This window comes from Dermacentor albipictus, chromosome 1, assembly GCF_038994185.2.
Source record: "Dermacentor albipictus isolate Rhodes 1998 colony chromosome 1, USDA_Dalb.pri_finalv2, whole genome shotgun sequence".
In the NCBI taxonomy this organism is placed as follows: Eukaryota; Metazoa; Arthropoda; class Arachnida; order Ixodida; family Ixodidae; genus Dermacentor; species Dermacentor albipictus.
In genome coordinates, this window is record NC_091821.1 from 315,467,167 (window position 1) to 315,486,529 (window position 19,363).

Consider the following 19,363-nt stretch of genomic DNA (forward strand, 5'->3'; position numbering starts at 1 on the left):
ACCGACATCAGTAAACCATATCTAAGTTTAGAACATAGCAGAGGGAATAATATAGAGCTCGTTTCAGTAGCCACAGTGATATGAGGTAGGTTATCCTGAATAAAACATCCCATGGAGCGGGCAAGGTCTAAAGTGAGGAAATTCATGTGTGCAGTCCAACTTACCTTGTCTTGAAATCATATAGAATGGCCCCACGAAATATTTGTTCCTGAACATGCTTCAGAATGCTTCCATGAAATTTGAATGTGATGGTACTGTATCTTGTAGCAGTTTGTTTGTAGGACGAACTAATATGTACGTAATTTTGGAGGTATTGAAAGTCAACTTATTTCCTTTTAGCCATCTGGAAAGATGAGCAAGAGATGGATTGGCGTTGGTTGCAAGTGTTGCCAGATTATGGGAAGGAAAACTTACATTTGTGTATCTTCTGCCATAAATCCTAAGCCTGTCGTAAGTGAGGGCCTCAAGGATTTTAGACATTGTGGGCAGTACAGATATAGGACGATAGCTTGACAGGTTGTTTACACCACCACCTTTTATAACGCATTCACCTTCGCTATGTTTAACTGAATATGAAAAACGTCTTTGATCAGAAAAAAATGTTAACAATGTAGCTAAGTATCTAACAAATAACCGCTGCGATTAACTTTATTCAAGTTGGACGTACTTCATCCTCCAGGCTACATTATTCTGCAGGTGTTTCTTTATAGGTTTGATATTTCTACTAGGTCCGTAGGTCGCATTCAAATATAATGAGACATTGTTTTCACTTAAGGGGCGACGTCATCGCATTCAGGTCGCGAGATATCGTAAAAAAAAAAAAACGAAAACAAAAACACAAAAACAAAATAACGTTATTACCCACTTGCGTGCCCCGCTGGTAGTTCTCGTAAACGTTGCGCGTATGAATGACGAGCCCTTTTAACTGAGTGTACGGAGAAAGCGACGATTTTGGTGCTACTTGTAGACGTGTCTGTGGTGCTCTGTCTCTGCTGTACTCTGCCTATCATAAACCAATGTGCTCGTTTCTTTCAGCAGCGCCCGCGATACCGACCACTGCCATTAATTTCAAAGCTGCCGTGTACCGCCACACATTTCAATTTCGAATAGAGTCACCTATATGTGATTTCAGCCAGCCAACAAGCTGCACGACAGCGTGAGCATGCCACTTCATCAAGGGCGAAACTCAGATGAGCTCATTCGCGCAGTGATTACAAAATTATTCGAAACGTTACGCTACAAGCCCTCAGGTATCCATGGAAGCCCTGTCTAGGTGCACCAGACCTATGCAGTTAACTGATACTTTTTCACATATTACATATACATGCCATGCTTGATTCAGTTTCTGCAGTAGCAATGGACACGCAATTCGTCATCGAAGAGTGAAAAAATGCGCGTGAAAAGAAATATTAATAATTGCCTAATGTTTACAAATTAATGTTCTAGATATTTACATTAGGGCTCATACAGTATGTTGCAGACATGGAGCTGAAGTTGTTCAGTGCCTCACTTGACGGCCACACTTTTCATACTCCTAATAGGAAATGTATTTATGTTGCACGTACATAGCTGCGCCGCAGCCACTGAAGTTTTTTTTTTATTTGTTGAGCGGAATGCGAACGCATTTCAATGAAACTCAATTATTTCAGTCTCCGAAGTTCAGACGGCTCAAATTGCCATGCTCGACAGCTGCTCTTCCGCGGTTGTCTACGGCTGAAGGTTTTGTATGGCAGCAAAAAGCGGCGCCGCGTTCTGTCCTGTGTCATGCATTATTCAGTAGCGTTACTCAAGAAATTAGATGACTGAGATGGCTTTGCTATTTGCCTTACGATGATAGCCTTACATCATACCACGCTATCAGAAATGCCAACGATGTTTCAGTTATGGCGTTTTACATAAGTATATATGATCAGGAAGGCATTAACTGTAACTTTTCTTTGATTCCCAATACATTTTCTACGGCTCTGCAATATATCCTAAAACAACAACAACAACATCAACAACAACAACAACAACAACAACAACAACAACAACAACAACAACAAAAGCTTGCAGCTCCACAAACATTCGAACGAATCTTAATCTGGAACCGAAACAAGAAACAGTATACGCACTAGCTTCGTGATACGCTAATGTGGAACCTGTGCTTGTTGATAAAGCGTAGCCTCGCTGATGTAACGCAAATACCAAACGTGCCATCGAATTTAAATACTTGATGCCGTGAATTAGATGCGGCATAGAATGAGGAAGGTAGGTTTCTTCTTTCTTTTTTTTGATACAAAATTAAACTGCGCGTGTGCGTATGTGGCTTAGTTGCGCCATCTAGAGGGCATAATTTATACTTAAAGAGCCTCCAAGATACTAAATTCAAGAGAGCTTCGAAGAAGCCGTGGGTTGTGTGCGTGCGTACGCAGTTTCATAAAACAAGAAAATGTCATGCAACAGCCACCTGAGTAGCCTAAATCAAAGCTGCAGCCAATGATTACGTACAAATGTTTCTGGATCGTCTGCTAAAAGCAACATGCTCTGACTCTGACCAACTGTGACTAAACGTGTGGACCCCGTTTAGATGTTTGAAGCATGCTGCCATCTGTCATTTCTAAACATCACTGTCACTGTAAAGCATGGCCTCCGAGATTAAACGCGCACTCTCTGAGGATACATGCAGGATTTCAATCTGGCGGTTTCAGCCGTTGGTTTCAGCGTTGATGTCACGCCTAGCCGAAGCCAGGTCGTAATGTTGGCAGAAGACCGAGCCGGGCAGCGATCCAAGACGAGTTGCCAGCAGCAGATGATCACAAGCAGAGCAAAAGCTGTTATATGCGGTAAAAAAAAGCAATAAGCATAGGAGAGCTGGCCGTGTGTTTCGCCCGATGGTGGACGCCGCGGGTGCGGCGCCGTTTCTTCGTGTCGTGGCTACCGTGAGTGTGCGCGTGTTCGGTTCCGTCGTGGCTCGCCGACGCCCCGGAGACGCCGGCGACGGCTGAGCGGCTCTGAGGGCGGCCTGGGGCGCACCAGCGACGCACCATGCCGAGGCTGCTGTGCCCGCCGTACGCCACTGTGAGGTAGCTTCCCCGCAATGGCGACCCCACCATTACCGCAGCAGTCTTTCGCCTTGGAAGAACTACCAACGGTCGCCATCCGATCAAAACGCTCACAGGTGAGTCCCTGTGGAGGCATACCCTATTCATGTTTCCGTCACGCGGACACGCTTCCGCCAGCATGTCAGGCTGCGCTGCTTTTGGCCGCGTGCCCGTATTCGTGCTAAGCCTTTTGATGTGTTCCTGTAGGGAATGCTTTCCCCATGCGCCGAGGGACGGGCTCGTTTCATTTGCACGCGCCGTATCTGCGTGCCCGAGACACTCCGAAAAATCCGGAGGGAAGCAATCCCCCCTCTTTTTTTACGTGACCGGATGACGCAGGGCGTCGCGGGATGCGCCGGCGCCACAGCGGCGAGACCGCAATTTGCGGTAATGCGTCTTGCGACGCCCGACCGAATAATGCACGCCCCGGCGTAAATCGATAGTGAGGCGGAATAATTAAGAGCACCGCGCACTCGGCGTACATAGGATACACCTTTTGCCGTAACTAGAAAAGACATCAACAAATTAATAACGTGGGCAACGGCCACAGTGTTCACTTAAAAAATAATCCCGACATCAGTAAGGAGCAAGTTTCGGTCTTCCCACATATGGGCTACGACACCTATTGACATGTTTCCGGACGTCGCTGGACGTGTCAAAATCTTGCCAGACTCAATACTTCTATTCGTGCAGTCATAGAATCATGCGACACGGTAATGAGGATACGATAGAAGCGAGCGCCTGTGATGTCACATCGACAGCCCCGGAATCGCGCCGCCTGTGCATCGATGTATATACCTGCGTGAGGTCGTCGAACCGAAAGGGAGGTCACATGTTCTTTTTTATTTATTTTTTAATTCGCTGCCTCGTGTTTGTGTGCGTGTCTGCATGTATATGTGAGGAAACCCGTTTACTTGGGAATTCGCCTCCGGGCTGTTTATGAAATAATGAAGGACCGCTTATTTGTGATCTGGGCGCGTTGGCGGCACCTGGCATTTTCGGTTCACTACAACTCATCGCATCGCGTATCCCTGTAAGGCTGTGCCGTATTTAAAACGTCAGATTGCTCGATTAGTCTTAGTGGCAAACATTCTTATCCGAATCAACCGGGTTTTTTACGTGTACCTGGCCGTTTTCGTGGGCTGATGCGGAAGATAAGTGCAGTTTACAAAATGCAGCCAGCAAAACGAAATAAGCCGCAGTTTTTGTAGTCATTGTACACCACTTTTGCCCAAAATAAATTAAAAGCTTTGTGCTCCGAAAGAAAGTACGTAGAATTGCATAATTAACCATGTCAACATTGCACCTCTTGAGAAATTGCTATGCATCAAACGCCAGCACCCTTTGCTCTAGTTATGAGGTCGCACGCACGCACACACACGCACACACACACACACACACACACAGACACACACACGCACGCACGCACGTATGTGAGAGAGAGAGAGAGAGAGAGAGAGAGAGAGAGAGAGAGAGACCCAAACGATACAGACGGCGCAAGATCCGTAACTGTCCGCTGCAGAACACTTATGATTCATAACCATTCTCTGAAAACAAGAGTGGTGAGCTCGTTGTATACTGCATAACTGCGTTGTATACTGCGTTGTATACTTCACATTGACTAAATGTCAGCTGAAGTTGAGTCGCCTTCAGTATTTTTTTTTTTTTAGATGCAGATCCCGACCATGAATTTAGTAAATACAGGAACTTGTAACATTATAGTCCCCAGCTCATCCTCTCCTTAGTATTGCATCTGCAGACGGCACGAGTGGCATGCTTGTCTGGCGTGCGCGTGAGTAGCTAATATTCGTCACCGTAGTCAGAATCGCCTCTCTGCGCCTGTAGTGATAGCATGCGATGCCTATCCGGTTGTGTCCACGTGCTCTTTCACGCGCCTAGTCCGCTCGTTTTCAATTTCCAAAGATTGCCGGTTGGGAAAGCAATAGCCCAAAAGATGGTATTCGCCACTTTCGATCTTGAGGTGGGCGTGTATTGCGCGAAGTAAATATTCGCGAGGGACCTAGGTACCTTTATTTTTTGTTACCTGCGATGTACGCGTCTAGCTGCTTTTGTCACTTCAGTGTACTCCCTGCTGTGTTTTTTTTTTGTATTCGATCATATCCGGCGGCACTCGGTGTGAGAGCTGCGCGGAACATGCATGGAAATTGAATTGTTATTTTTTCGATGCGAGTGTCCTTGAGTTATCTGTAGACGAATCGGGTGTGTACTAAAACCAGCAAAGGAAGAAAAAAAAATTAAAGTGGTGTTGTATTCGACCACAAGCGTAATTTGCATCGGAACGACGGCATGTGTACAAGACGTGCGGTTCGGGCAGTTCGTCATTCACCGAACTTGTCAGACGGGTCCCGTGTCACGAATATAGATGAGATCTGCGGATGCACGGATTGCCGAATATTTTATAGAGCGAAGCGCATAGGCATTTTTTTGTTAACAGTTTTTGCCTACGATCCAGAGAACGACCGTGACTTCAAACCACATTCGTCAATCTACCAATGATCACGCTAGAATTCTTACTTGTAGTACTTTGATGCCGGTCATCGCATTTGCGCCTGCACTGGCCATTCGACGTCATTAATCGCAAGCCAACGACGCGTTTTGCAGCCATTTGGAATATTGCGCGAATCTAGTGCAGCGCAAACCGTTCCATCTTCCCGGTCGCGCTGGTGCACCAGTTTGTGGCGTCTATGCACCAGTGTGGTGTACTGGAACACTCTATATAGTGCAGTGAAAGCCCTGTATATGTGCAGGACACCGTGTGTCTACGTGCGCTGTAATGAAGGCAGTGTTAGTATAACTTAGCAAGAATGTCGCTAAAATTAGGGACTTTTTATACATCTTAGCGCCAACTTTGTCTTTTCGGAGTCCTGGTGACTTTTCTAGTTGCGCAAATAGCCAGTAAAGTGTCTCGATAAAGTTCGTCTAGAAAACTTGACTAAGCTCAGTACCTCGTCATTTTTCACGTTCCTGTTCTCGCGTTCCGGTGATTGGCTCGCCACCGGAGGACGTAATTTGAAGCTTCAGATTAAATAATAAGGGTGACGTCCGAACAGTTAAAAGAATCCTGAGCGAGTCCATTATCTTATCACTTAACGGCTGTTAAATAAAAATGGAATGTTTTTCCCCGCTATCTGGCGAAATTGGCAAAAAGAAAAAGTTAACAACAGTTAGAAGTGGATAACCATCCGTGTCACGGCCGTCGGTAATGCGCCAAACGGCCGCTTTTTTTCGTCTGGTCCCTAGCCGTTCTTCTTATGCTCGCAGATACTCGTGAGAGTTTTAAGCTTATGAGCCTCCTTAGTGCGTTTATCTATAAACTGTGCCATTTCTTGAGGCACACACGCACAAAAAAAAGAAAAGGAAGAAAGGGGCGCCAAACAGGAGCACCGAACGGAACTCACTGTACTGCGATGTCGCCCAATTAAGTCCCTCATGCGTATAGAGCAAATTGCGGTCGGTAAATGACTTAATTTGCATTGAATAGAATTCCATCGTTCATCGACGTCTCGGACGAAGTTGGGATCAATTGACGCACAGCATGTGGACAGCATGTGGTGGGGCCACTTGGTGGACCTTCAGGCAATGCGAATTTTGCCTTCCCGATCAAATTGTCGATGCGGTTGCTTGCATAGGACATACAGGCGCATGCGTAGCAAGGGTGCCGTCCCGTGCATGTGTGAGTCTGTCGTTTTAGTTTGCGTGTAGAGAATTTATTTACAAGCTTTCGAGTCTCGGTGAGAGCAGCAGTAGCGAGAAATAACTTGGCCCATTTACTCGGGCCTCGGTTGATGTTCCGCTCGTGAACATCGTCACCCTTTGCTCGTTTTTATACTGCTGTACACATAGCGCGATTTTGTTTGCTTTTACGTCCTTGAGACGTCATGCGTGTAAGCTATACAGGGTGTCCCAGGTAACTTTAGCCATAGTTTAGAAATATGCAAATGTCGCGTAGCTGGACAGAACAAGGGTAATGTTGTTTGCCGTCGCTTGGAGATAAACTGTTGATATCATGCCGCCATATTAGATAATTATTCTTCATTAGTTAATTAACTTCTCATATATTATAGTTTGATGAAAAGTGTAAATGAGAAAAGCGTAGAGCGACATGAAAAACTCCCAATCACAGCTTTCTGTTGCTCAATACGTGCTACATGAAAGTGTTTTTCCGAACGTGAAAGCAGCGCGCGAACGCACGCAAAGGGCCTCGAGCGGCCAGTCGCGCGGTAATTTTGCGTGCATTGGCGGGCTTCTTTCACGCTCGGAAAAACACTTTTATGTAGCACGTATTGAGCAACAGAAAGCTGTATAGGGAGTTTTTCATGTCGTGAGCAACAGAAAGCTGTATCGGGAATTTTCATGCCGCTCTACAATTTTCTCATTGACAATCTTAATCTAAATATAATATTCGAGAATGGTAATAATTAAGACTGATTATCTAATCAGGTGAAATGAAAAAGATAACTTGAGCATCTCCAAGCGACGGCAAAAATTACCTTAACGTTCTGTCCAGCTACGGGGCACTTGAATATTTTTCAACTCTGGCTAAAGTTAGCTGTATATACCCGTCACGAACCACAGCACGGAATACGTTATGTAGCAGTAGTTACTTAAAGCGAAGCTGAAGAGTTTTCTAGAAAAAATGAGTGATGAGCTGTACGTAATGCTTTTCAACCCTCCGAATCCGAATATGGCATCGAAATTGAGCGAAAGAAAGCGCAAACAGGTTTTATTTCGACGAAAAGTGCAGCAGCAGACTCGGGCAACTCGCGCGCCTCGTTTCCGCCTGTGATTGGCCGGGCGCCTCGTGACGTCAACACTGGTGTTCGTCCGGGACCGGCCGCTGCCGCCACACATGAAGCACGGTGCAAGGTGGTTTGGCGCTGTGGTTTGGTGAGACGGTAATGGCAAATTTCGAGAGCTTGCGTTTCCCTGAGGAGTTCGGCGTTGCTCCCTACGTGTATACGTAGCCGGCCTCTCCAAGAAGCAAAAGATGCTGGTAGCAAACAGTACTTTCGGCGCGAACGAAAGCGAAGCGTTAGCATCTCGTCGTGTTAGACACGTTCTTTGGTGAATATGTTTTTTGCAAAGCCGTATTCAGCGATCCAGCGAGTTCGTTTCCGGGCAAACAACTGTACTGTTATGTTCCTGCATGCCTCCTCGTGGAACGTAAGGAGGGATGCGATCGTCGGCATTTGTGCGCTGCCCTAAAGCTGTCGGCAACCTACACAGACGGTTTACATGCGGGAAAAGTTTCCGGCTCTTGTAGCACGTGTAGTGGCCTTCATCAGCGCGCCATCCGCTCGCTGATCGTAACCGGAGCCGTAAAGGCGGCGAATTCCGTCGGCTACGTGAGACAGCCGCTTTCTCTCTGTGCGCGAGGGGGAGCGCAGCGTCGTGGCGTGCGCCGGCTTTCAAACACATGAAAACTTTACACTTGCACTGTATTATGGTAGCTGCATGTTGGCTGTTTCACAACACACGTGCGAATAGAAAATTAATGGCGGTTTGCGACCAAACCTGCGTCAAGGGTGGCAGATGAACATGTACCTTCCGTTCAGCGTGCTAACAGAAAGGAGCTAGCAATAAATCAAAATCCAGGTTTGGACGAGTTCGTGTATTCATAAGGTCTTCCAAGACCAGTTACCATCCGTCCGCCCGCACCCGTCCTGCCTTTGTGCGTTCGTTGCCCCGACCTTTTCCCGCTGCGTTTAGAAAGCCTGCTTGCAGAAAGTCGTACTCTCACTCATTCCCGCCTTATTGATAAACGCTGGTAGTAATCGTCGTCACGGAAGTGGTTAAAGCACAGCACTGTTGTTCTTGAGCGCTTGAAATTCTTTCGATTCACAGCAGCCTCGCACTTAGCTGCAAGCTTCTTGTCTTGCGGAATGGAACAGAATGGTCGCGGCCGCTGGTGCTAGTGCAACCGTAGGCTGCACAGAACGCGGGCATGATCGGCCCACCACTTCAATTGATGCTGCGCACGTCAACTACCACTCTACATACACACAAACAAAGGAATGCAGGCTCGAGCGAGGCAGATTATAACGGCACGCACGCAGAAACAAACGCGGTCAGGCACAGCCGCGGAGACTGCGAAGGGGCGGAACACCAGTGATGACGTCACTACGGCGCGGTTTCCGGTCCCCGCTCGCATCGTCAGCGTCAGCAGCAGTGCGCGGCGCTCGACGGGGGGCGGAGCTACAGCGCAATTTTAACCGGCGATTACGTCGTTCCTAAGTGAAAAATCCCGCCCAAAATTTTACGTGCTTGGTTTATAAGGTTACCGCATCCGTATATGAGCGCCTTATTAAATTCTACAGACTCTTCAGCTTCCCTTTAACTACGATATTGCCATTTGTGTATTTGGTTTAGTATTCTGTTCTGGCAGTTTTTCTGACCTCCGAAAATTCGATCGACTACTTATTGACATCTTAGTGCAGATGCAGAAACGCCAACGGTGAGCTCAAAATCGATTGTTCTGCACTGATGCTCACGTGACTGGTGTATGTGCGCACAATGGCTTGCGCATGGATCCCCAAGGAAAGAAGACGTCCCGTGCCACTGTACTGTCGCGCACTGACCCGCCAGATTCAGCAGTTATAACTTTGGGAAACCGCAAGCACTCGGTAGAGCAAAGGCTTAAATCTTTCAAGCCTTCGAGAAATTCGTGCGTTCAGGGATTCTGTAGTTTCGCGGCTATACCTGACAGAGCATTTAGCTGGCCGAGTCGGCTTTTCAAGCTAGGAACTTTACGTGCCGCGTTCAGCCGGACGGGAGGAGAGAGCATTGATTCGGGATGAGCCATACCGATTGCGCGGTGTAAGGTGACGGCCAAATCCACGTTGAAGGAGTGTGTACAGTAGGTCGGTCGGCGTCAGCGGTTCGCAGCTAGCGCCGAAGAACAGGACGCGCTGGTAGTGACCTTATGGGCTCTTGTATCAGGCGCACAAACACAATTGAGGGCACAGCGCTGTGGGTGGACGTATGTACTATCACCATAAATTCAAGCGCGAACAATTCCGAATCTGCTCCAGTGTGTTGTTCCGTTTCCAGGTTCACCTGTATTTGTAACTGTGGATTAATTCATACTCCAAAGCGATCACTTGGTACAGCTCCTTGCCAGGTACAGATTTATTACACATCACACTTCTATGTGATTACGCGTAACAGGTGTCCCGGTCAGTTATTTCCAGTTCGCGTTTCAATTTATGCATCTCTGTCCGTGTCTCTGTGCATTATACAACAATGTATCTATCGTGTTAACTCGACGCCGATGGTAACTGGCTCGACCTGCTCCCGTTGGTTTCGCGTAAACGAAGAAAGAAGTTTTTCCCAATATAGGCAGAAAAAAAAAGAAAAATCTGGAATAATAATTTATTCGCGCCCCTTGGTGCCCCGCCTGAACTAAGGTTTTAGCCGTGAAGGGTGGGCACGAGGTGTGTTTACTGTGTATGTAGCTCGAGGACAACCTGAGTAGAAGTGCTGACGGTCTTTTGATCTACTTCCGTTTATTGGCTATCTAGAAACTGTCTCTCGTACTGGCAAATGTTCGGAAAGCCCGGATTTTGTTTGACTAGAATGAATGTGTTGGTTCACCCATTTATTCTTATAACTTATTGAAAGAGTTGAGTTGGCTTGCGTTGTTCGGTTACGCGCTCATCTAATGTAAGCCACCTGAGTAGGCTGCACCCGAATAGGTGTGGAGCAGATATAGCTTATCCGCATTTGCCGCAGGAGCATGCTGCAACGGTGCTTCATTTGACACATGGCTTATAATAGTGGCCGATATACTGCACGATTAACGTTGTTAACTTAGAAACTGTCGCCTTTGCCTAATGTTGGATTTGCTTGGAGCCCAAGAATAGCTATAGGTCAGACGCAACTTAACTCTACATGTTTTGATTCTGAAATCTGCTCTGAATTTTGTTTTCGTCATATTGACGTCATTAGGAGAACAAGTTAGCCACATTCAGTAACGAGGCTGCTAAAGGCCTGCAGCTTTTCAGAGTATAACAGAAAAGGTGTTTCACGCTGAAAAGGACGGCAACAAAAAGGACGGCCTCGGTTGTTTACGCGCATAATTTCAACCTTCTTAGCTATTCGTAAGGATCCTAAATAAAACCGTAATAAGTGATTTCTACCGTTGCCACATAATATGAATGATTTCTATTCGCGAACTTGATTTTTCACGTTTTCTAAAATGCTAAATTATGAGAACAATTCCCAGGCATTAAAAATAATTGGTCCAAGAAGTTTTCGCTGGGTCTTTCGTGAATCGCTCGTCACTCGCAAAAATGTTCAGTTTCGGTTGTCAGTAGTAAACAGGCGATGAATCGAGCTTCGCGGCGTAGTCGGTCTTCATGAGCATCGCCTTTGCGCCGTTTCTTTTCTCTTTTTTTGCGCCAGGAAATCTCTCGCATGAAAGCGGTGTTCTCCATTCCTCCCGTACTGCCGTCGCCAACGCCGAGTGTAACGCACTACATAGGTCTTCCCTTACGTTGTGCGCAGTGGGGCTTCCATTAAGCCGCTCGTTCTCCAGTTGGAAAGAAACTGCGCAGTCTTGCGCCAGCCGACACTCGCGCAGCCACTACCGCGCGCCGACTGAACGCGACTGCAGTCCCTGGCGCTGCGATTGCGTGTCTCGGCGTCTTTTCTGGTGCGGTCAACAATGGAACGGGCGGGTGGGCTTCGCGAAAGCGATGAGTGGCTTCGGGGCTCCCGCTCCACGGTGGTCGAGATTCCTCTGCGAAACCGCGCAGGAAGCGCGTCGCATTCGGCCCGCGTGCGGCTGAGCTCCGATCCACTGCTGTGCGGACGGCACGAACGCCCCGAGAACGACGGCCGAGGCATTCGCCCGGCGGCGGTGCTATCGTCCCTGATGAGCGCAAAGCGGTATGTGCTGCTTTTCTTTTTTCGAGCCACTTTTCTCTCTGTGCCTCTCGCTTCCGAGGGCAGAGAGGGAGACAGCGATATCGACATCCGTATTCCAACGTTATATAGGTCGTCTGGAGCTCATCGAAGAGTCCCCACTCACCCATCACGTTCTTGATGTGCTTGATGACCAAGAGCAGGCATAGTATAAATATATTGGAATAATATTGCTACGGGGTATGTTCCCACTGACGAAGAGCTGAGCAGGAAGAAGACGAAGACGACGATTTAGAAGCTAGCGCGGGCTGTTGCCTCTTGGCCAAGCGCAGCGTATTTTCCTTGTAAATATATTTGTACATAGCTTGTCGTCTGCGTCTTCCTACGTAACATATTTGGTGGAGGTGGACGTTCCCTGTACCTCGTCACGGAGCTTCGCAGTGGACGGTACGTCGAGCCTACCTTCATGGCTCCCGGCGACGCCAACCCGACTCCACCGGCTCCGACACCTGCTGCCACTTCGACGACCTACATCACCCTCTCCGCTCCCTGTGATCCTGGCGTATTCTCGGCCTTATGCCGCACGCTCCGATAATGCCGCCACTGACTCTCCTGCGCCGAACCGCCCCTATTCTCGTTCACCTTCGCCCCAAGGACGACAATCTCGCTCTCCCCAGCCCCGTCGCTCCTTTTCGCCGACTCCCTTCGGACGCCGCTCCCAGCCGGAAAACTGAATGATGCAGCGCCTCGAGGTGACGCTGCATTGCTCCCTACGCCGCCAAATCCTCCACTGACGTTGCCCACTCATCTGAACCTTCTTGACGTGCAAGTCGACGGTGTTCCTGTATCTGCTCTTATAGACACTGGGGCGCATTTGTCGGTAATGAGCGCGGACTTTCGTACCCGCCTGAAAAAAATAATCACGCCCGCCACGACGCTTGTTGTCCGTGTCGCCGATGGCGGAACAGCCCCCGTAATTGGTATGTGTGCCGCCCGCGTCTCCTTCGCCGATCGCTCAACAGTCGTGCTATTCACAGTCATCGCCCACTGTCCCCACGACATCATCCTCGGCTTAGACTTCCTCTCCGCACATTCTGCTCTCATTGATTGTTCCGCCAGTACTCTCCGCCTTGACCTGCCTGTTCTGGATCCCGCTGAACCACACCCCAGTCGCCTCAGTTCCGTCGACTTTGTTCGCTTGCCACCTACGGCACTGACTTACGTTGACCTAGTGTCATCCCCACCAGTGCCCGACGGTCACTATATCGCGGCTCCTATACAAGACGTCCTCCTTACACACGGGATCACGGTACCTCATACCGTTTTATCTATTACGGCTAATTGCGTCTGCCTGCCAGTGGTCAATTTTGGCTTGACGACACAAGTGCTGCCACGCGGGATGTCTCTGGCCCAGCTTTGCTCATTCGAAGATCACTCAATAGCATCTATTGAGGTAGACAGCAATTCAGCCGATCCTCCTCTACCATCTCAGTCGACAACTTGCACCATCGCCGACTTACAGAAAATGATTGCGCCCGACATGCCGTCCGAGCACGCTCGTGAGCTCTACCGCGTTCTGCTTTCCTACAACGATATTTTTGACTTTAACGATCGTCCTTTGGCCCAAACTACAACTGTTAAACATCGCATTAATACCGGCGATGCCCCTCCTATTCATCGCCGCCCGTATCGAGTGTCACCGGTTGAGCGTCAAGTTATTCACGCTGAAGTTCGCAAAATGCTTGCCAATAACATCATAGAACCGTCATGTAGTCCATGGGCGTCACCGGTTGTACTGGTAAAAAAGAAGGATGGTTCATGGCGCTTTTGCGTGGATTATCGGCACCTTAACAGGGTTACCAAAAAGGACGTGTATCCCCTACCTCGGATCGATGACGCCCTTGACTGCCTCCATGGTGCTCGCTACTTCTCTTCTATTGACCTCCGCTCCGGCTACTGGCAGATTGCTGTGGACGATGTCGACCGCGAGAAGACTGCTTTTGTAACTCCGGACGGTCTTTATCAATTCAAAGTAATGCCGTTTGGTCTATGTAACGCTCCTGCCACTTTTGAACGCATGATGGACTCCCTTCTTCACGGTTTCAAATGGTCCACATGCCTGTGCTACTTGGACGACGTCATAGTATTCTCCCCAACGTTCGCTACGCACCTCGAGCGCCTCTCGGCAGTCCTGGACGTTTTTCGTCGCGCCGGTCTGCAACTGAACGCATCGAAGTGCCAATTCGGCCGTCGCCAGATTACCGTCCTTGGGCATCTCGTTGACGCGAACGGAGTGCAACCGGACCCAGGCAAGATCCATGCTGTTACGCACTTTCCTGTTCCGAAGTGTGTCAAGGATGTGCGCAGCTTCATCGGCCTTTGTTCCTACTTCCGCCGTTTCGTGAAAAATTTCGCGGCCATAGCACGACCACTAACCGAGCTTTTGAAAAAAGACGCCCCTTTCCAGTGGGGCGTTAACGAGGCCTCTGCATTCTCGCATCTCATCGACTTTCTCACAACGCCTCCCGTTCTGGCCCATTTCGATCCGTCTGCGCCTACCGAAGTTCGTACTGATGCCAGCGGTCACGGAATTGGCGCAGTACTGACACAACGCCAGCGCGGCAACGACCGTGTTATCGCTTACGCCAGCAGGCTCCTCTCACCCGCGGAGCGCAACTATTCCATCACTGAGCGTGAGTGTCTGGCCCTAGTTTGGGCGGTTGCGAAGTTCCGCCCATACTTATATGGCCGACCCTTTTCCGTTATCACAGACCATCACGCGCTTTGTTGGTTATGCTCATTGAAAGACCCTTCAGGAAGACTTGGTCGCTGGGCCCTACGCCTCCAAGAATATTCGTTCTCTGTCACCTACAAATCTGGCCGACTACACAAGGACGCTGACTGCCTGTCTCGCTACCCGGTAGACGAGCCTGACGACGCCGACAGTAGTACTGCCGACGGCATTTTCTCTGTGTCTGCCTTCGTTAACATCGCCGATGAGCAGTACCGAGACCTATCGCTGCGAGTACTCATCGAGCGTCTGCGCTCTACACCTACCGACGCATCCGTTCGCCGATATGTCCTCCAGGGCGGCATTCTGTACCGAAGGAACTTCCTCCCTGACGGATCTGATCTTCTTCTTGTCGTGCCAAAACATCTACGACAGACTGTGCTCTTTGAGATGCATGACGCACCTACTGCAGGACATCTTGGCGTAACCCGCACGTACGCCCGCGTCCGCCGCCGCTTCTATTGGCCTGGTCTCGCTCGCTCTGTCCGACACTATGTTGCTGCCTGTGATACCTGCCAGCGTCGGAAAACACCTCAGGTGCTACCTGCCGGTCATCTCCAGCCGATCACTGTCCCTGTGGAACCGTTCTTTCGTGTTGGATTAGACCTCCTCGGTCCCTTTCCCACGTCATCCTCTGGGAACAAATAGGTAGCCGTCGCAACTGACTACGCCACCCGATACGCTATCACGCGGGCTGTCCCTACCAGTTGCGCCACTGACGTCGCGGACTTTCTCTTGCGGGACATTATCTTACTTCATGGCGCCCCGCGACAGCTGCTCACTGACCGTGGTCGTAACTTCCTCTCGAAAGTTATCGCCGACATTGTACGTTCCTGCTCCACTCAACACAAGCTGACTACCTCATACCATCCTCAAACCAATGGCCTGACAGAGCGGCTAAACCGTACTCTTACCGATATGCTGTCAAAGTACGTTTCCAAGGACCACCGCGACTGGGACATTGCCCTTCCTTACGTCACATTCGCTTATAATTCTTCCCGGCACGACACCGCCGGATTTTCTCCCTTTTATCTGCTCTACGGTTGCGAACCGACCTTGCCCCTTGACACGGCACTTCCTCCTACTTCGATCTCAACAAGCGAGTATGCGCGCGACGCCATCGCTCTCGCCGACCATGCACGCCAGCTTGCCCGTGCTCGACTGACGGACTCGCAAACCACTCAGCAGCGTCAGTACAACGCCCGCCACCGTGACGTGCAGTTTTCGCCTGGTGCGCTCGTGCTCTTGTGGTCGCCCTCTCGTCAGGTCGGACTTTCACAAAAGCTCCTTTCGCGATACACAGGACCCTACCGCGTGCTGCGCCAGGTGACGCCTGTGACTTATGAAATTGCTCCTGTGAGCTCAACCTCGTCATCTACTCTGGCGTCTAGTGATGTCGTGCACGTCAGTAGGCTCAAGAGCTACTACACTGCTTCAGAGTCCAGTCTTTAGTCGCTCCGGGACGGCGCTTTTGCCGCCGGGGATAGTGCTACGGGGTATGTTCCCACTGACGAAGAGCTGAGCAGGAAGAAGACGAAGACGACGATTTAGAAGCTAGCGCGGGCTGTTGCCTCTTGGCCAAGCGCAGCGTATTTTCCTTGTAAATATATTTGTACATAGCTTGTCGTCTGCGTCTTCCTACGTAACAATATGTAATAGAAATATATGAGTATTTGTTGTTGGAAAGTGAGCCATCGAGTTATTCTATAGAGTGCGAGGGAATGCTGTGCGAGCGGTGACATACGGGCGAGCTGGTATAGATGCACGGTGGGAAAACTTTACAAGGACGAACATGTGTAATAGACACGCACACATTAGGGCTTGTGAATCTCCATTGTCTTCGTCCGTGTAACGTTGCGGCACGTTTTTCAACCATGCACACGCTGTAAAAACCAGCCGTCACTTCAACGATATAGTGTTTTTATGATAGAATTTTCGACAAGCCATGGGCTTCATACCGACAAGTCGTTTCTATCGATGTGAACAAGGAAGGACCGGCCGAGCGTGCGGTGCGTTGTCGCACGTGGCAACGGCTGAAATAAACACCGCTCTCCTGGGTAAACCTTTTGCACTCATTCACGAAGCACAGCACGGAGTGCGGAGAGACATCCCAAGGAAAATAAGGGAACATCTATCAATACCCCCACTCCCCAGAAACATGCACCCGGAGTTTCACCAAGATCGAAGAAACCCACGAGCGAGAGCTCTCCACAAAAGATTCCGTGATGCCAGGGACGTGGTCTATGTGGACGCGGCGGAGTACGCAAATGGACAGAGTATGTCGATAGTTGCTACGAGTCTAGAGGGTGACTGCAGAGTTAGTGGGACGGTGAAAACATGGAAGGCAGAGGTGGCGGAGGAAGCTGCCTTAGCACTGGCAATAGCTTCCACGGAAGCCAACATCGTAGTAAGCGACTGCAAGACAGCAGTCAAGAACTATGCAAAAGGAAGAATCTCGCCGGAAGCACTCAGAATTTTAAACAACTTTCGTGAAGATCGCGACATTCACATTATATGGGCACCCGCACACTCCTCCCTTCCCGGGAACGAAATAGCGCACAACCTGGCTCGAGAACTGACAGGCCGAGCAGGTGACACGCAACAAATACTGGGAACGGAGAGAGACCGGATAACCAGCTTTAACGAGATCACCAAACACTATAAATTGGGAAGGGCCCATTTCCCCCCGGCACACTCCTCGTTAAATAGACGGCAAGCGACGGCATGGCGCCTCTTACAAACGGATACATATCCGAACCCGGTGGCCTACCACCGCTACTACCCGGACCTTTACACGGATAGATGTAGATTCTGTGAAGAAAGGGCGGACCTACAACACATGGTATGGGCTTGTCCTCGTACACCCATACAGAATAAAATAATTAAAACCAGAGAGCAGTGGGAGACCGCGTTGCTCAGCTGTGCACCGGAAGACCAACGCAAGGCAATCCAGCAGGCCGAAGATGCCGCCAGGGCCCAAGGGCTCGAGGCCGTCATTTAGGTAGAGGCCTAGGTCTCAAATCTGCTGTGCACAAATAAAGTTTATTCCTCCTCCTCCTCATCGCGATTTCGACAGCAGGCTGGCCAGAAGCGGGCGTATTGGCAGGCACACGAACGGACGGGCCATGTCTCTGCACCAGGCGCTTGCTTCCTTCCTCATTTTGCCACGCACTGGCAGATCCCGTAATATTTTGTGCCCGCCCGTCCGTTCGGTAGCTGCAAAACGTTATTTGTTGTAGAATTCTTCACTGCTATATCGTAGCCATCAGTCAACAGCTCTGCTGTCTGACCATGTCTTTCCCCCACGAGGCTATAGCAATGTCGGCTATGGTCAGAAAGTGTATACTTTGCCCGATATTTATATAGTGTGTGTTCACTGAGTGCCTTCTGTTAACAGTTCCTGCTTGCATGTGATCCGATATAAGCGCCTCTATCGGCATTTAGTTCGTCTTGCCGTAATTAACTTCGCATTGTGCATCAGCGAGCAGCCGAGGTTTTCTCAGCGCACCGTGGATGCCGCGCAATCGTGTACATCGCGGAGCCCGCGTGTGGTGCGCGGTGGCCGTGCTCTGACACACAACGTGTCGGCCTTCGTCGTGGCTCGAGGATCCTGCGAGAGAGACGGGGTGCTGTTTAGCGTTGTTTACGAGCGGCCGTTCTTTGCTCATATTTAAGTCCGCCGCCCTCAGCCACTCCTGTGCTTGGGCATTTGGCGCCATGCGACACCGCCGCTTCGCTTTCCCTTCAAGCTGAGCTTTGCGAAGCTTCGGTGGGGCATGTCGAAGGCGTCTGGTTAGCGCGCGGCACGAGCCCGCCAGTTCGATTCGCCTCCACCTCATTCTGATGGGGGCGGAATTAAAAAAAAAAAAAAAAACGATGCACCGCTCTATAGGCGCGCGTTAAGGTGCCCCATGGCTGTTATATGTTCGCGTCTTAGCAACCCGGGACCTTGAGAGCGCAAGAATGCATGCTCACCTTTCATGCTGCGCTACTTTTGACTTATCATCGTGTATCGTCTCAAATCTTGTGCCAGGTTGTAGGCGATCGCGGCAGTCAAAATGTTAGAAGTTACGTCTCTTATGAGATGCTATACCTCAGACCGGCACCTTCGCTTAAGTTCTAAATTATTCTTTTAGCGCTCAGAAGTGGCAGACTCTTTATTTAGCGAAAACGGCGAGTTGGCTTTTTTATATTATTGCACTGTGTGGAACTTAACATTCCATGAATAGAACAAGAATAACGACGAAAGTGCGAAGCGCAGAGCTGTGCCTGATCACCCTCGCGTCTGAAAAGTTTCGCGCCACGCAGAAGAAACGCTCTCCCTGTCGCAATGTTAAACGTTTGATTCAATAAGCTTCGCATTATGAACAGCGCGTCTCATTTATTGCGCTTATCTGCTGCGGCACTCTATCATTTCATTGAATGCGTCCTTGACATTTCTAATTTGCCAGGGGAAGTGGAGAAGAACGGTTCAAATATGAACATCGGGACGCTAGGAACGTGCTATGCTGGCGTGTTAAGAATGCAGGCGGAGACTTCGGAGAAGCACTTAACCTGTAGTGGGCATGGCAAGACGGTACCAACTGTGCTAAAATGTACTACA

General features: G+C 49.5%; 1 protein-coding gene across 1 annotated transcript in view; it reads left to right on the plus strand.

Moving 5' to 3' along the window:
- The first annotated feature begins 2,749 nt into the window (after positions 1-2,749).
- Ca-beta (Calcium channel protein beta subunit) overlaps positions 2,750-19,363 on the plus strand; it is a 122,052-nt gene continuing 105,438 nt past the window's right edge. Inside the window, exon 1 of the mRNA XM_065435063.2 lies at positions 2,750-3,160. Within this exon, the coding sequence (XP_065291135.1) occupies positions 3,080-3,160 (81 nt within the window). The 5' untranslated portion in view covers positions 2,750-3,079. The remainder of the gene's footprint in view (positions 3,161-19,363) is intronic.